Raw genomic sequence first — 19508 nt, forward strand, 5'->3', positions numbered from 1 at the left:
TCTCCAACAAACTTTATATATTGCGATTCTCGCAGAGGGGACGCCTCCACGGGCAGTTCCATTTGCAATTCCTGTGAGGCTCATATTTGTGATAAGGCGGCCGACAGCTATGGAGGATGTGTGAGTTCCATGTCCATCACTATCCCGAGGGGAGGGTATGTCCATTTCATGTATGTTACCTTGAAGGTGGTAGTACCGAGCTCCAATAATCTTACTGTGCGTTGGTAATTAAGTATTGTAGTATTAGTAATTTCATATAGCTATGGTATAACTACTTTTTATAAGTATAAGATGATGACGAGCATTAATTACTTATTGCATGTGAAGTTCTGATTAGACTGACATATACCCTTCCACCTACTTGGTGGAAGGCCAAAACCGGCATCGTCGAAGCTCTTTGACTCAGGCCAGATCCCTGTGTCGATCATGCCGATAATAACATCAGACTCAAAGGATGCACGTGGAACGCTCAATGGAAAACCCATGAAGTTCCATGATCTTGTGGTGTGAAGTTGTCTTTGCTTGCTTGGGAACACAGAAACCAATCCTTCCATTCCTGAGTTCATAAAGCACATCAATTTGTAAAAATTAATATTTCACAAGCCAAAAAATTTTCATTCATAACATTTCATTTATGACTGCTATTCTAGCAAGTTTTTAGTTGATTTATATTTGTATTTATATTACCGGATAACTTCCTTGCTTCTTCATCTGACAGCATAGCGGCAAAGCCATGAAAACTCTTGGTATAACTATATATATGTCTGTTCGACGCTTCTTGGTTGCTACATTCAACATTAATTTTGAATGAAAAATGCATATTTATATATAAACAAAAACAATAATTAGATATTTGATAAAACAATAAACAATCAAATCGATGTCAGTTTAGAAATCTTGTTATTTCAATCGGTACAAGAAAAATCAAGAAAAAGATAAAATTGGGGACTTGTTTCGACAGATCACCTTAATCCAATAGCTTTCTGGAGCAGTTCTAAATGTGCTAATTGTGGCAGGCCAACGAATTCTCTTGGCTTTTCTCCCATATACACGATATAAGGCTGTTGATTTGTTCACATTAATAAATTACATGCAATTGTGATAAATAAAAGAAAATTAAATATATTATGTGAAATTAATATTTCAATCATACTCTTTGGTTGGGCTCTGTGGTCTCCGCATGGCCTCTGAGAGCCTTCATTGCAAGCATTAGGAGAAGAAATGAAGATAGCAAAGGGAACGAGTGCCGATCCATAATTGCAATTAATTTTGAGTTTGAGGAGGAGAATCCCAATTTGTTACTGCCATTCTATGGAAGGATGACAGGTTTATATAGGCGCTTTTGTATATATTTATTAACTAAGAGTTTCCGTTGAGATGAAACCACTTAAGCTTTGAATTCTTCGCAAGTATTAAACATTGACATTTGTTAAAGAGCTATGAGTACGTTTTTTGTTGGAGGAATGCTTACGGAACAACTTTGTTTTTTATTAACAAAGATAAATGTTTTTTTTTAAATTAAAAAAAAAATGCTTTTGTACTTTCTTTGATCAGATTATTGTAATGGATAAGTTGCTCACTATTATTCATATATATTACAAATCTACACGATTATCTGCAAGTTTTTAAAACAATAATGGAGGCCTGTTAATGATAATTTTTTTTTGGAGTATTTAGAAGAATGGAATGCGGATTGCATAAGAAGAAATTAAAACAAGTAGTGGAGGCCTGTTAATGATTTTTTTATTTTTATTTTTTTGAGTATTTAGACGAATGGAACACAGATCCACCGAGCCACGGCTTAATCCACCTATTAATAATGGCCCAAATGCAATCATTAGAGATGTTGTCATTTAAACTCGTAATATTTTTCTATTTAAAATAAATTATTTGTTAAAAGAAGTATTTTATTGTGTCGTATCTGCAAGGCATAAGCCATCAGCTAAAAAGTATGAATCTAATTCTTGATAAAATGATACTAAAATATTTTCTCTTTGGGTAAAGTAGTTCTCGATTTTGAACAACAAAGCCCATTTGGAATGTTCAACCCATAATTTAGATTACCAAATAGCTTTCAAACATGACATGTTTATACTTGAATCGAGGGGCTCGACGAGACGAATCCAACAAGCACAGGATGGTCAAATTCAGATATCATTAAGGCATTCAATTACCAAATAAATGGACCATGATCGAGGGAATTCACATTAGCCATCCATTCAAACCACTCCCAAATTACCCTTGATCTTCCTCCTATTTACTGGTCATGCCACTCTCAGAAAATTATAAATAGATCCCTCATTTATCATAGAAGGGGGGCCCCGGGGAAGGAGGTCCAAGCAAGAAGAGAAGGAAGAGTTCCCTTGACACCAGACTCGTCCTCGACCACCGTTGGACTTCAGCCCGGCTACCAACTATCGTCGGAATTTCGCCCATCTACCAGCGGGAGCCAAATTTCTGCCCAACCACCAACTGATGCCATATCTCTACCTGGCGACCGACTGATGTCAGACCTCTGCCCGTCGCCAGACTTTAGACGGACTTATATCCGACACCAGACCTCCACTCGTTGTCGGATTTTCAACCCGACACCGAATTTCTATCCATCGACGAACTTCTACCCAATGCTGAAATTCTACTTGACACCAGATTTTGTCAGACTTCAATCTAGAGCCGGACTTCTGTATATCACCGAACTTATACCCGATGTCATCCTTCTGACCTCCGTTGCAGGACAATGGTCCTTTCGACCTTCGTTGCCTACCGATTACGGTCCTTCCAACCTTCGTCGCCAGAAAATGATCTTTCTGACCTCTGTCGCATACTGACTATCGTCCTTCCGACCAAATGAATACATCAACAGTGATTCTTTCTATTTTCACCATGTAATACACTTTGTATGATGTATATTTGTTACATCAACCCAAGGCCTTCCCCAAAGGAAGGGCCTCATTTGTAATTGACTACAAATAATAATGGATTCATTCAAACTAGGCCAGGACCCATTATTTTTCCCTTTTTCAGGGTTTTCCAAGTAAAAAATCTTGGGGTCTCTTTTGAATGCTACACCCTCTCTTTTTATCTATATTAAGTTTAATAAAATGAAGTGTGTCCTTAAATAAAAATTTTTTGTCCACTTTATTATTTGACACGGGCACTTTTGAGCTCTCCTCTACTGGCCTAAACTACACTTGGTATAATCAAAGAGTTGAAAACCCCATTCATATCAAATTAGATAGAATGTTGGTTAATTTTCTGTAGCTGGACAAATTTCCTTCTTCTTATTATAAAGTGGAACCTCTTGGAATTTCTGACCATTCTCCTCTCATTCTTCTCCTTGGGCATTCCAAACCTTTTGGTGACAGATTCTTATTCAAAAACTTTTGGATTAACATGGATGGTTACTGGGATGTGGTTATTTCAGTGTTTGCCAAGCATTGTGAAGCTAGCCCAATTGCTAACATGTACCATAAAATTAGACACCTCAAACTCATATTAAAACATAAATTTTGGGTTTCTTTTTTCCTTCATTAAGAATAGCATTGAGATGCTGGAGTATAAACAAAAGTCTGTCTTGAGCAGATCAACATTAGTCCTTTGGATCATGGCCTGAATAATTACCTCAAGCAAATTAACACATCCCTTTCTGCTTATAACAAAGCTTGGTGTTCATGGACCATTAAACGCGCTAAAGCCAAATGTCTTTCTCAAGGAGAATATGATTTGGGCTTTCTCTATGCCAAAATAAAATACAGAAGTAAGGTAAATCGTATTAAAGAGATTACTACCTCTGAGAGGCATTTATCTTCCCCTTTGGTGGTTGCTAATGCTATGATTCAGCATTTCCAAAGCTTATTCAACCCTTCTTGCCAGAGCTTAGCCACCTCTCATGCTAGTCCCTTTGGTACCAAAGTTCCTGAGCATCTTGTGGACTCTCTTGTCAATCCAATAACTGATTCTGAGATTAAAAATGTGGTTTTTGCTGGTGCTCACAACTCTTCTCCGGTGCCGGACTGTTTTACTTTTGAATTCTATAAAATCTCTTGGGATATCATTAGTTTTTATGTTTGTCAAGCTATTAAGAACTTTTTTAACACTGGTCATCTCCCCCACTATGTTAAAGCTACTGCTATTGTTCCTATTCCTAAACTACTACCGCATTGCTCACTTTAGACCTATTGCTCTATGCAACACTTTTTACAAAATTATAGCCAAGATCATTGCTAACCGCTTGAAAAGAATTATGCCCATCATCATTCATAAAAGTTAGGCCGATTTTATTCAGAACAGATTGTCCTCTGACAACATTATTCTTGCTTCTGAAATGTTGAGAGATTTTAGCTCTAATTCCAGTAATAAATTCTTTTGTGTCAAACTTGACATCAAAAAATCATTTGACTCTATTTCTCGAGAGTTTATCATTGATAGATTGCAAGACAAGAGATTTCCCAATAAATTCATTTCTTGGGTTAAAGGCTGCATTTTCGACGTCGCTTTTTCTATTAATCTTAATGGTAAATTGGAGGGGTAATTCAACTCTACTTTGGGCCTTAGGCAGGGTTGCTCGCTTTCACCTCTACTTTTTGCTATTGTCATGGATGCTCTGTCGTGTGATTTGGAAGCTGAGTAACTTCATGGGCTATCCATGTGGGACTCAATCCATTAGCCACTTACTCTATGCGAATGATGTTCTTGTCTTTGGCAAGGCTACCCTTCTTAATTCCCAGGCTCTCAATGACACTGCATAATTTCACTTCCATTTCTGGGCTTCGGGTCAACAAGAATAAGTGTTCCATTCTATTTTCAAACAGAAGTCAGGAGAATATTTTTATATCCAATGTGATTAGATATCATACTGCTGAGGTGACCATGAAATATCTGGGGATACCTATTGCTCTTAAAAAATTATCTGTTTCTCACTTACAACCACTACTGAGTAAGTTTTCTACTCTACTTGATGGTTTGAAAGTCAAATTTTTATCTTTTGCAGGTAGAATACAGTTCCAGAAATTTCCATTGCCAATAATATTGCTTGCTGGATTAGAGGGGCAATTTTACCTAAGGGGTGTTGCAAATTCATTAATAAAATTTGCTCTAAATTTCTTTATCATGGGAACCTCTCTTACAAAAAACTTCATCTGATAGCTTGGAAAAACACATGCATTCCCACTTCCTTTGGGGGTTTGGGAATTCCTAATATTCCCTCTATGTGATTTGGTTATGCTTGTTCCTTTATTTGGAGCTACTTTAACAACTGCAACTCTCCGGTGGCCTCTTGGTTTAGATATAAATTTTTATCTCCATTCAAAAAGCCTCCTCCTACTGCTTCTAAGTTCTGGAAGTTTATTTGCTCTTCTGCGGGCATTATCAAAAACAAACTTATTTTCAATGCCTCTCCCTCTAATTGTAATCTCTCTTTTCTATGGGACCCTTAGGTGTTTGGAAGCTCTATCTCTAACCATTCCACTGGCTTTGGTGTTATTTCAGATTACCTATCTAGGGGAATATGGAGGATTCCCCCACTGCTAGACGCTAATATTGTGCCTATTGTTAATTCTGTACAGCTGAATGACGGTCCTCTTCCTTTATGTTGGAATGGTGATGGGCAACCTATCTTTAATACGTTTAAAATGCTTTTTTTTTATGATTATGTTAAAGTTGATTGACATAGATTTGTTTGGCATAAAAAGGGGACCTTAAGATTTTCTGCTTATGCCTGGTTAGCACTCAAGGATGGATTAAAAACTATGGAGGTTTTGGCAGCCAGGAATATCTTTATTCATGCTACCTGTCCTCTTTGCTCTAAAGATAACGAAAGCATCAGTCACCTCTTATTTCAATGTGATTTTTCATTCCATATTTTGTTGGTTTTGTTGCCCAATGTTCGTGGGTTTCTTTTTAGACCCTCTTTCTGCAACTTTTTGAATTTTTGGATGAAGTTCAGAATTTTAACTCCATTCAGAAGAACTTCTCATTTTTTTGTTGTGTGCTGCTTGATTTACTACATCTTGAGGGAAAGAAACGATCGTAGATTCTCTAGTTCGCATTCTACTCCTGCTGCTGTGTATCAAAAGATTGTTTATGCCATTACTGCTAAGTCTACTAGATGGAAGAATTTGGATATCTTAAGACACTTGTTTCCATCATGCTTCTCTTCTCATCTTCACGATCACGATGGTTCGATTTGGGTCTCTGGGCAATGATGAGTCCAACTGGTTATGTTTTTCTCCCCTGGAGGGCCTCGATCTGATTATGCACCTTTTCTAGCATTTGGCCTGGCATTTTGCTTCTCTGGACTGGACCGTTTTTTTTTTCTGTTGCAATCTGCAGCCTGCTGGTTTCGATGGAAATCGGGGGGAACGTGTTGCTCATATTTTGTCACAGGCTTTGAGCAGCTCTTGCTTTGATCTAGCTTGGTACCGGTTGGAATATTACCTGAGCCCTTCGGAGACATTTTTGTCCTTTATTTTTGTGTTTACAACTATATTTACATGTATATCTTTGAGTTATAATTTTACTTTCTCTTTGTAACACCTTTTGATCAATATATGGGCTTTGCCCCAAATTTTCCCAAAAAAAAAAAAACTTTATTATAATAATTACACCTTTTTGATCCAATGGTTAAGATGTCGGATGAGATAATAATGATAACTTTGGACTGTCCTTTGAATCAGCTTTTTGCAAAAAAAAATGATATGCAGGTTTTCCATAAAAAGGCATATGCAGAAGGGTTAATATGACTATTGGAGCTAGTGAGCAGATTCAATTTGAGCCCTTTGATTAAGGGTTTTTCAAAAAAAAAAAAAACTCAATGTGAGTCATCAGATGACAGTTTTTGCTAAGCGATGGCCATTCTACTCTAGCTAGTGGGCGGCTAATAAAACCAGGACAAGGTTAAGCCCCCATTTTTTGGTCCCACTACACTTCTCTTGACTCTCTAGGAAGCGGAGACTTCTCTCGAAAGGGGAGATTCACGCAGCAACCGCTCCTCTAGGGCATCTCCAACCGAGAACCCCATTTTTCACAAAACAAATACAACAAAACTTCAAAATGCAGTAATTCTGCTCCAATCGAATTCCAATTTGTGGGCTTCCTTTGTTGTAACTTTCATTCTCCATTTCTCGGGTAAATCCTGTCGACACATTAAAATTTAGCGGGTGAACAGTGCGACGTCAATATTGGCGTCGCACTGTTTATCAGCAATCAAATGCTGGAGAGAAAGGCGTTTGGTTGCGACATTTGAGGGCCTCCATTCAGTTGTTTGCCGAACGGCTAGAGATGGTCTAACGGCCGAGTGGCTCACTGCACTCTACACTCCACCGATCAAGCCGCTAGCTCGGACCGAGGCGGAACTCCTCACATTCATGTTTCTGTTGTTTGTAAAATCTGAAGCCTTCTCTGTCGCTTGCTCTGTCGGAAAAAATAAGAGGAACCAAAGCCTTCTTGTCCTAGTCTCTCCTCCGCCAAAGCTTGCTCGCGACCCATCCTAGCCGAACCCGTCGGATCTTCATCGCCAACCTGCCCAAGCCACTAGTTTTCCCCTTTGCTACAGGTGATCTTCCTCGTCCTTTTTTCTTTTTCTTTCTCCTTTACTTCTTCTTCTTCTTCCTAACTCCTTTCTTCTCCATCTTTCCTATCCTCATCATCACCATTCTATGTAAGGAGAATGTATACTTGTAAGTAATTTCTATTTTTTTTTTGGAATGAGAGTATTAGAGACAAATGATTTGTTCAATAATGTAACATGAACATTTTATGAATGAAATGTATATTTGTTTTATGATTACTGTCATACAGTTTGAAGTTTTATTTTTAGGTTGTAAAAAAAAATCATGGGAAGATATGATCTTTTTTTTACAAAAAAAAAAAATGAATGTAAGGTATTTGATTAAATGCCTTAAAATGATCAACTTTCTAGTTTTTTCTATGTAAAATCCCAAAGGCATATGTATATCCAAAGAAATGTTGATTAGATTAGAAAGATTTTCAAATACACGTTTGACACATTTGCACTAGTTACATGGGTTCGTTAGCAGGCTTACACTTGTATGTTGGTTGTGAGGTCATCTACCTAATTAAAAAAAAAATGTATGTGTATTTATAACTTTGGTTGAATTTACACGTGTCCATATTTTACATTTCCATATTATGTTTGCACATCGAATGGAAAGTTTATGCACTAATTATGATAAAGATCCTTTTTTTTTTTGGGAAAATTTTGGGCAGAGCCCTTTTTATTGAAATAAAATGAAACAGAACAGTAAACAAAAGTTCAAGGTGACAGAACAAAATACTTCAAAGAGAAAAAATGACCCTCATTCTATAACAATATAGAATGATGAAACGAAAAAAGAATGACAAACAATATTCTGCAGTAACGCAAAAGAATATATGAAAGAGATCCGTCTCCACGATCATCCAGAGAAATCAGACTTCGTCCAATTATAAGCATTAACTCATTCCAGCAGCAGCATAGTTGGGCTACAACATAGTCTTTGCCACCAAATTCTGGGGGCCAAAGCAGAACTTTCACAGCTACGTCAAACTGTCCCAGAAAACATCCGGTCGTTGAGACCCAGAGCATCCCAGAATCTTCGTTCCTGAAACAGCAATAGCTACAGCGGATAGAGGTGCTCAATATGAACAAATATGAACTCATCAGAATCTCAGAACACAGAAAATTTAGTATAAAAATAGCGAGCCTTTACTCTGGTTTCCCAAAAGCCATCCAAGAGTAACAAAAGTTAGGCTATCAACATCATTTAGGCCAAAAAGTACCGCCTAACAGCATCCTTCTCAATCTTGTGCCATAGAGAAACTTGGAAATCATACAGGAACAAACTCCCTACAGTCAATTAGAGTTTTCCTTGTATTCCCATTTAAACGTCTTTAATCTCACTTCTTTAGCAATTTCAACTGCCAAGGTGGTGAAACACTTGGCAGTAGCATTAAACCTTCGGTTATTTCTTTCCCTCCACAAATGGTAAACAATGGCATTGAATAATAAGAGATTGAATGGCCATTTCTTACTTTCACCCGGCAACCCCCCAATAAAATCAAGAGTCTGGGACACATTGGGCCTTAACAAAAAGTTTTGAAGAGCAGGTATGAGCCTAATAAGAGTGTTATAGGAATAATCACAATCGAAAAATAAGTGTCTAATGGATTTTGGTTTATCCTGACAGAAATGACACTTTGGGTTGTCAATATTAATACCTCTCCAAGCTAGAGCCTCAGCAGTTTTTAGCTTATCAAGAATGGCCATCCAAGTGAAAATAGAAAATCTGGGAGAATGCCTCTTATGCCACACCAGATGGGACCAATCCACAACATCTTGATTTTCAAAGAAATTCAAATAGTAATCCTTATAAGAATGCTTAGTATTTCCTTTCCAGGTAATACTAAGAGCATTATTCAAACCCAGAGGAATTTTATTGATAAAATTCCTAATGTCCTCCCTGAGAGATTCAGGTATACACCAATTCTCATTATGAATCCAGTTATCAATGGTTTCATCAACCTTGCAAAAATTGAGAGATGAGAGCTCAGGGAATTTGCAAATCAAGCTTTCCCCCATACACCAATGATCCCACTTGATCGAAGCCTTGCATAAGTGGTAAGGAGAGAAAAGGAAAAAAGTTTTAGCCTTTTCAGCAGACTTACAAATACCTTTCCAAAATCTTGTCTTATGCTTTGTGTTACTTTTCCAAGGCGAATTGTACCGTGCTAGCAGAAATTTCGATAAAGGATTTGCAATATTGTACATTCTACTAATGGTAAAGCAATTATAAGCATACCTCATTGCTTCTAAAGATGTAATACTGAGACTGCCATTGCTATAAGGTTTACAAGTGTTCTACCATGAAATAAGATGCATACCTTTCCTTGTTTGATTTCCAAAATAAAAAAATCTGGCACAAGCTTTATTAATACTTCTAATAATAGGATTAGGGACAAAAATTGCTCTAACCCAATATGCAATAGTGTTTGAAATAGTGTACTTTATATACTGCATTCTGCCAGCAATGGACAAAGAGTTAGCTTTCCAACCAGTAAGTAGAAAAGTTATCTTTCCCAGTGGAAATAGGGATCCCAAGATAATTAAACTTATTAGTAACATTGGGAATTTTCAGAATATGAGCCAATTCCATTATGTTAGGCGTGTGCTGAGAAAAGGAGACAGAACTTTTTTGATTATTCGTATAAAGACCAGAGCAAGCAAAAAAATAATCCAGTATGTCAATAAGATTAGAGCAGTTAGAATTGTTAGCTTCTCCAAAAACAATTAAATCATCAGCGTATAATAGATGCGATATATGAAAATCTCCCACTGAAATACCCTTAAAATTTCTCATGTTAGCATGTTCATCTATCAAGCAAGAAAAGCTATCCATTAGAATACAGAAAAGATATGGGCTGACAGGACAACCCTGCCTTAAACCTGTTGAAGAAGGGAAAAAACCTTCAAGCGATCCATTCAAGCAAATGAAAAAATTAACGTTTGTGATGCATGTCTTGATCCAATTAGTAAATACATTAGGAAAGCCCTTCTGAGTCATTCTAGAAATAAGAAAATATCTGGAAACAGTGTTGAAAGCCTTCTTGATGTCAAATTTAGCACATAAGTATTCTCTTCTAGTATTGTTGAACATCTTCATAATTTCATCAGCTAGAATGGGATTATCAGTAGCCAATCTATTAGAAATAAAGGCAGATTGGCTCTTATGATATAAAAGGCATTACCAATTTCATCTAGTCAGCTAGAATCTTAGCTATGATTTTGTAAAAAACACTACACAAGGCAATAGGCCTAAAATCATCAATACTGCAGGCATGTTTATTTTTTGGAATCAAGACAAGAGCCGTAGGCTTGGCACCTACAGGTAGATAATTCTTCAAGAAAAATGATTGCACTGCTCTGAAAACATCGTTGCCTATGATGTGCCAACACTTTTTATAGAAATCAAAATTATATCCATCTGGTCCAGGTGCAGAGTCCGAATGCCCAGCCAAAACAACATTTTTTACTTCCTCAAAGGTGACAGGTTTAATCAGAGCTTCAGTTAGATGGATCGGGAAACTAGATCCAGTAGGAAAGTTGCTTTCATCCGCAGATGCATAGTTATTGTGATTCACTAAAACCTTGAAATGGTCAATAATTTCTTGTATTTTGCTATTACGATCACCTGAATGCCCAAATAGAGCATTTTCAGAAGAACTAGTATTGACAGCTTTCCTCCTATGGATCCTAGAGTAAAGAAATTTTAAATCCTCTTCCCCATTTTTGAGCCATTTGACTTTAGCTCTTTGTTTAACCCAAGTGGACCAGATAGAATTGTAAAACATGAGCTTTGAGTTGATGATCTTAAGGTTATTTCTGAGCTCAGGATTGAGAGGGTCAAAATCTAGGAGAGTTTGACAATCCAGCTGCTGCTGAGTAAGTGAATCAATCGAACTACTAATAGAGTTAGAAGAGTTCCAATTCGCTCCCTTAATGTGTTTTTTAAGTTTCCTGAGCTTGTTATAGAACTGGCTGATGGGATTTCCCTCATAATGGGTCGCAAACACATCTAACAGCACTTCCCAGAAGTTTTGATACCTGGTCCAATGATTTTTGAACAAAAATCTATGGATTTTCTTAATATGCTCTCCAGAATAAATGATAAGTGGTAAATGATCAGAAATAGAAGCACTCAGCACCTTATAATAGGAGTTAGGAAAAGTAGCAATCCATTTTTCATTAACCAGAGATCTATCTAGCTTAATGCTAATAGGATTGTCACTTCTCTGATTATTCCAAGTGAAAAAAATACCCGTGGAGGTAAGGTCAGTGAGAGCCGTATCAAAGATTAGAGTGTTAAAATGACCCATCCTATCAACCGATAGTGGATTACCCCCTGCCTTCTCAGAAATAAAGCGACAGCAGTTGAAATCTCCAGCAACAATCCATGGAAGATTATTAAGTGGATTAATCCTTCTAATATCCTCCCATAAAGAGATTCTCTCATCTTAAGAATTAGAAGCATAAACAATGGACAGGATAATAGTATCATGAGAATAACCAGATAATTTACCGGAGATCATTTGTTTGGAAAAGGAAAAAGTCTCAAAATTGATGCTATCTGGATTCCATTTAATCCAAATTCTGCCAGGAGAGGCAAGATTGAAGTTATTACAACTATTTTCATAGTTGAAAATTTCATGACCTTGGGTGAACCAAGAGTCATTAAGATTGTGATGCAAAATTCTGTTCTCTAAGAGACAGACCATCCCCAAATGGTGATCCTTAACAAGTTTTTTTACACCATTCACTTTATCAGGGTTGTTGAAACCCCTGATATTCCACACTCCAAAGGGTGGAAAAGACATTAGGATTTAGAGTTATTGCTCCTTTTGGAGCCTTTCCCTCTGGTATTGATTTGTTTTAGACTACCCTTTTCAATAGGGCCTTGAGAAGCAGTTTGGGTGCTCGTACTGGGAAGTGAATTCAGTACAGAACTTTGAATGCCAAAAGTCAAATTAGTCTGTGGCTCCCTAACCTGGTTGATTTGGACCTCAGGATCCAGATCTAGATCAGAATTGTCTTGTAAAACAGAGAATTTATTCAAAGATTGAACCACCGGAGATTTAGCTTTAAGAGGAGGAGAAACCTGGGTAGGCGGGTTAGAGGATTCAGAAGAAGAAAGCTCCTCATTAGGGCCATTCAGATTGGGAATGTTAGGTATGATTAGAGGAACCTTGTGAGAGCCTATGATAGAAACTTCTGGGATAACTCTCTGTTCATCCGGGTTGGAAAGAATGCCATTTTGAACACCAATATTCTCTTTGGGTTTGCGACTAGAACTTCGGCCCCGTGGAGGAATAATGGGTTTTTGAGCAAGAGTCTGTGGATTTGGGTTATTCGGACATTCAAAGTTCACGTGAATTAAAGACGAGCAATGTTCACAGGGAATTGGTTTCCACTCATAAAGAATTTTCAGATTGAAAATTTTCCCTTCTACCGGAATAGGAATAAATTCCGGATAAGTAGCCGTAGCATCTACCTGCACACAAACCCTCGCATAAGTCAAACGAGATTTGGTCGCAGTTAGATCATCTACCACCAGAGGAATACCAATTTTAGTTAAAATTTTTGAAATTCCAGTGGGAGTCCAGCAACAAAGGGGTAAATCAAGAATTTTTATCCAGATGGGGACTGAGGTGAACTCTTCCCTTTTAGGGCTAAAAAGAGGCGACCACTTTTGTAGCACGAAAGGCTTACCCAAAATAAACCAGATACCTTTATTCCAGACATACTCAAAGTCCTCGGAAGAAGAAAATTTAAAAAGAAAGAAACCTTCATTCAAGGAGATCATTTTGATGCTACCTTTGAGCTTCCATACCTAGCTAACCGCTGCAAGTAAAGATCCGTAAAAAGGCCTCTTACCCAGCGAGTATCCAACCAAAGCCATATTCCATTCCGAAGAAGCTTCAACCACGTCCTCATGCGCAAACGGGATTATATCTTCTGGAGTTGGAATAGCAGAGACAGCAAACAAGCTAGGGTTAGGGTTAGGGTTGTCAGTAAGGACCCTGGTCCAAGGAAGGGGTTTTTGCGAAGAAACCCCCGTTGGAACAGGTTGCATGTTACGCGAGGGGAGACTGGATGCGCGGAGCGATGGAAAAACAGAGGTGGAGAGGGTGGGATCCATGGATCCCTCCATCAGCACTAAGGCAGAGCACGAGGGAGAGCGGCGGAAAGCGAAAAAAACCCTAGCGGCGCGATAAGAAGCCCTTTTTATTTATTTTGGACTAAAGATTTTTAAACTATTGAAAGACCGAGAGCCTTTTTTTATATGAGTATTTTGTAAATAATAATTTTCTTAGGTTTGACTAAATGTTCCATTGCTTTGATGATTGAATATCAACTAGCATGCTGTTTATATTTGTTAAGAGATCTTTGGTTCCGCCCCTGTAAGAGATAATACCTGAGTCATAGTACTGCATGAATATTTGGCAACAAGTAAAATCCGCAGGTCGATTGGAAAGCTTATTGTGCATATTTGAGACTATATAATATAAAGTTTTTTTTTTTAAATAATATTTTCACCTACGCTAGAAGATTTTCATGTATTTCATTATTTTAACTGCGCACGATACTCGTTTAATGAAATTTTCTTTTCAAAAGATAGTATGGTGACTTTATTTGTATTAGAACTTTATATAAAAATTATAGACATGATAATTTTATTGCATGCACTTGCAGTTGTGTTCATTCTATAAAGGGAGATTAGTTCAAGATTGTATATATGCTTCCACCATTTAATTTATAGTTTGCTTTTGTAGAATGATCTTTGGTTAAAAATGGACAAGAGAATAATTGCTTATAAGAGAGGGTTATAAATGCTTTTTATCTATATTTTGCACTTAGTGTGCATGCTCAAATCAATGTGTACGTCCACGCCTTAGTTTAATGTTCGGCTCTTATTACCCCATATCATAGCATTCAATTAGATTTGATTGTATGCTCTCATATCTCATGACCAATTGGACATCTCCAAATTTTAAATAAGAAGATAAATAAGTATATATATATATATAGAAAAGGAGGGGGGTAAAGCAAGTTCAGATTTAGTGGGATATGTATCATGTACACCTATGCTTGATTCCTGTCTATTGATATCTTCATCCTATAAGTGGCGATCAAGTGAAAACATGTGATTTAAAAAAATATATATTCTTGAAAATATTTTCTTTGAAGCATATCTTATTTGTTTGTTTTACTAATTTGTGGCATCTTATAACAAACCTGAATTTGATATGGTGGTTAGAGTTTAAGAGTATTTGATTGCTCATTTCATTGCATACATAAGTCAAGTTTGGTTCTAATCACTACAAGAAAAGAAGTCATTGCTGGCGGCCGAAATCTACCGGTAACAACTGAAATGCTCCAGAATAAATTGGTTTCCTGAGGATTTCCGACGTAAATTCTTCCGCCGTTAAATCATGCGTCGGAAATTTTTACCGTCACATTATTTTCGCTGGAAATATTTTTCGGCATATTGTTCTCATTTCCTGACGTTTTTTTTTTTTTTACTTCAGTCGCATTATCCGCCGACACCTCCGGCAAAAATGTTTCGATGGAAATACCGGCGGAGATTCCGTCATAGATAAACCGATGGTTCTTTGCCATCAAATATTACGTCGAAATTAACGCCGGAAACTACGTATCGTATTACCGATAATTTTCTAGCAGAATATCCGTCAGAAACTTGGAGCATGAAGAAAAAAAAACTTCCTTTCTTTGAAAAGTGAAATCCATAATTAAACTTGCATAAAAGAAAATTCAACACAATATGCATTTATACATCAAATTCTGATCAAGAACATCACTAATTACGTAATTAAACATATTCAAGCAACAAATAACTAAACATGTACACAATAAACATAAACAAGATGTTCAAACAGCAAATATATAAACATGATAAAAAACAAATAAAAATATATGTCCACATTAGTAAAATAAATAAATAACATCTACTCTGATTCAGTTTCATCCTTAGTTGATGTTGTACTCCTCCCACTACTCATCTGCTCCCTCATCTTTCACATTTCTTCTAACATTTGAGCCTGCTGCTGCTGCATTTGCATATGCCAATCAGCATGTGCTTTCCTTACCTGTAAGGACAGCTATCTGTTGGGTGTATAAAGTGTCATAGGTACTAGATGAAAAACTGGAGCCATTAGATGTCTGCTTTTCATATGCATAGGCTTGCGAGCCTAACCTGTATACTCTATCGTGTTATATTCCTCCTACCGCTTACAACCAAATGCGGCAGTCAAAATATTCTGCTAATCCAGCTTATGCATATCACTAGCTAATTCCAACACATCAACAACGACAACAACATCAAGCCGTTGTCCCACTCTGTGGGGTCGGCTACATGAATCCTTTTTCGCCATTGTGTCCAGTTAAAAATCAAATTCTAATTTAAATCTAATAAAGAAAGATCATTTCTAATATTTTCTAACCAAGTCTTTATAGGTCTACCTCTACCTTTTTTAACATAAGTCAAATCTAATACCTCAACTTTTCTAATCGGGGTCATCGGAAAGCCTCCGTTTAATGTGACCAAACCATCTAAGGCGACTCGCTCTAATCTTATTTTCCACTAGAGCTACTCCAACATTTTCACGTATATGCTCATTTCATTTCAAACACATGATGATGATTAATGCGCAACATTACAAGAGAAAGAAAGAAAGTTACCTACACAACAAGTTAGCTCCCGTTAAAATGTCATAACTTCCGATCCAATATGAAGGGAATTAGGTCATCGAAGGAGCGGAGCCAAACAAGTTACCTACATAGCAAGCGATCAATGGTTAATATGGAAGCTTGGTCATCGAAGTAGCGAAGTCAAACAGCGTGAAAGGGATAAAGTTACCTACGAAGAGGGAGCAAGTTAAAGGAGCGAAGTCAAACAAATTTGGAGCAAAGTCGAACAGCGACCAAGGAGCAAGTTGAACCGCGATGAAGGAGCAAAGTAGAACACCGTCGAAGGAACAAGTCAAAAAATGATGAAGGAGCAAATTCAAATAGCATCGGAGCAAAGTTGAATAGCATCAGAGAGAAGTTGAACAGTGAAGTCGAATGGCGTCAAAGGAGTGAAGATGAACAGCGAAGTCGAACAATGTCGAAGGAGTGAAATCGAACGGTCGATCGATCGAAGGAGCGAAGTCAAACTACGTTGAAGGAGGAACCGTGTCGGAGGAGCGAATTCGAACAAAGTAGCTAACAGAGGAAATGAGAAGGCAGGCCTAGCAGTTTGCCAGATATTAGATTATTACCGATGTTTTTCTGACGGACTATCTGACGGTCGGTTTATCAGCGAAACTTTCGTCGGTATTATTTCATCATGTTTTAATTAAGCTAACTCAAACTATCCTCCGCCGGAAAGTCCACCGTAAAGTTTCCGATGAATGTTTTCATTGGAACTTTTGTCACAGTTTTCGGTGTATATTAATCCGCAGGAAAATTCTGACGGTAATAGGTCATTTTCCTGTAGTGAATGATTTGGTCTCTATACTTATGAGCACATATGTTTCATGTCAAGGCCATCACACATGTTTGTAATTGTGTCAAATTCATGTACATGTTCCATGCCATTTGGTAGAATGCTCATTTTATAATCTCATTAATATGAACGTTCTTAGTAAGGTTTCATTATAATTTCATCAAAATGAACATGTTTAGTAAAGTTTAGTGTTATAAATTTATTATGATTTCATCAACATGAACATGTTTAGTAAAGTTCTAAAAAAATAGTGCTACATTCAAAGTCATGCTTGGATATCATGTGTTGAGTGAAACCAAAAAATAAATAAATAAAAATGTGTTGAGTGAAACCATATATTTGTTGGCAAAGATATTTATGAATATGCTAAGTCATGTAATATAGAGTTGCATGTTTATGTTGATTAGCTTTCATGTATTTCATGTATGTGTGAGTGAACTAGCAAAGACTCATATGTCTCAAGTGTAATTCCCTTTACCTATGTTAATATGATTTCAAATATCTTATATTTTGGTAGTTGTTTGCTAACCATTATAAGAAAGAACCTTCACGCTCTATATATATAATTTTGTTTGACGATTCAAATACGTGCATTACCTTATATGTCATCATCACTCGCTTGTATATTTTTCACATATATGTTATCTTTCTCTTTTTCTATGCATTTGAGATGAATTTCAAAGTCACAAATTTTGCTTACTTGTTTCTCATTAATGAATGGCATCTACGCTCACCTATATATTTCTCTTTTTGTTTTATCTTGCGAGGTACCTTGAGTTTTGTGTATGCAATGGTTGTTGAGTCATCCGGGTCAGGTATACCTTGATAGTCATGTAGAGACTTCTCATTACATTGCCGAACGGTTACACATTAGCACACATTTGACTGCTTTTACTTTCTCACCCAAATATTCTTGTTAGGATGTTTATTTAGTTAGTCATAGGTTAGTTCACTAATGAAGCCTTAGCCTTGTGGGCCAAAGCTTGCCCCTTGTCATAAAACCTAGAGAACCTAATGGTCATTTAGGTCTGTAGTGTAGGCCATCTATATGTGTCATATGCATCGTTTTTCCCACACGAAGTGGGCATCATTAGGATGATTTTTTTTTAGATTTTAAAAAATGTAAATAACTCTAAAAGATTATTTCTTAATGATTTTTTAGCCTTTAAATTTGTATTCCATAAGCATGTTAAGAAAAATATATAAAATAGAATAAAAAAATTTGAGCTTCGGTATGTTTAAGAAGATATGTAGGTTAGTATTATTTGTTGGATATCCTTGTGAATAATATATTTAGCTTTTTTTCTTATTTTTGAACCTAGTGTAGCACCTCTTCTTTTGATTTTCATTTGCTCCAAAAACTCCTAAAAGTTACAAAATCAACTAATAAAATACACTAATAGATTTGTAATTAATCTTAAATCATTAATGAACTCACTATAATGATAACCTTTCACTAAAATTCATTAAACAACAAACATAAAACTTAATAACAAAATGATTACCTAGCAACCCGAGCCTACGAGGCTATTAACATAGCCACAATGAGGGTGAAATAAACCTCATGGACCTAGTTTAACAAGGATAATTATCACTTAACTTAAGTAAATAGTAATAAGCTACAAATATACTAATTCATGCAACTCATATCTTAATTATATGTGTGTGTTTGTGTGTGTGTGTGTATGTGTGTGTATGTGTGTGTGTGTGTGTGTGTGTGTGTGTTTATGTATGTATGTATGTACACTTGCACATAGAAATATGTATTAGTATATATGCATATGTAAATATAAATTTGCAAATTTTTATGTATATATCAACATTATTGATATGTCACCAAAAATCATCTTGATGCATGAATCTTGAGTAATATTTATGTTTTGGAACTCCAGAATTAAATTGGGGACCATATAAACTCCAATTTCAACAAACTTATAGTTAAACTAAACATCTGAAAGAGAAGAATCTAATGACACCAAAATTGATCCTACATCTATTAAGAGAGTTGCTATTTGCTTATGTTACATTCTTATAACTTGTATAATTTTGATGATTTCAAATATTATTGTTTTATGTGCAATTATTTTCTAACACTTTTTGGAAGAATTGTTTTTGCTCTTGTGTGTACTAATATTTCAGGAAAATTGAACTTCAAACTATGAAGACTTCAAATCAAATTCAGCAAACAATTCTTCGCAAATTGAAGCTTTAAATCGTTCTTTGAATTGAGAGGGAGTGATTGTAATTGAGTGAATTAAAACACACACACACACACACACACACACTTACTTAAGGAGATCTTACAAATTTGTATTGATCGTACGGGACGATCAGGTCAGTTTTCTCTCCGAAAGAGTAATGGAATGAACAAGAGTTGGAGGAAATTTTTCTAAGTCCTGATCGTCCCGGAAGAAATTATTTTCATCCCACGATGAAATAGGCTCTGTA

At 36.4% G+C, this 19508-nt stretch overlaps 2 protein-coding genes across 2 annotated transcripts; both read right to left on the reverse strand.

Moving 5' to 3' along the window:
* Positions 1-12: 12 nt before the first annotated feature.
* Positions 13-1255, reverse strand: LOC110109802 (cucumisin-like; the record flags this gene model as incomplete). Its single annotated transcript, XM_020841001.1, has 5 exons — positions 1154-1255; positions 967-1061; positions 688-785; positions 313-556; positions 13-214 (listed from the first exon to the last, which is right to left on the reverse strand). Coding segments are annotated over exons 1-5 (741 nt in total), but the record flags the coding sequence as incomplete, so codon positions are not given.
* Positions 1256-10037: 8782 nt separating this feature from the next.
* LOC110109801 lies at positions 10038-13703 on the reverse strand. Its single transcript, XM_028692307.1, has 4 exons — positions 13392-13703; positions 12434-13043; positions 10799-12008; positions 10038-10695 (listed from the first exon to the last, which is right to left on the reverse strand). The coding sequence occupies exons 1-4, from the start codon at positions 13701-13703 to the stop codon at positions 10038-10040; spliced, it is 2790 nt and encodes a 929-aa protein (XP_028548140.1).
* Positions 13704-19508: the final 5805 nt, after the last annotated feature.

Source organism: Dendrobium catenatum, unplaced genomic scaffold (genome assembly GCF_001605985.2).
Source record: "Dendrobium catenatum unplaced genomic scaffold, ASM160598v2 original_scaffold_167574, whole genome shotgun sequence".
Taxonomy (NCBI): domain Eukaryota; kingdom Viridiplantae; phylum Streptophyta; class Magnoliopsida; order Asparagales; family Orchidaceae; genus Dendrobium; species Dendrobium catenatum.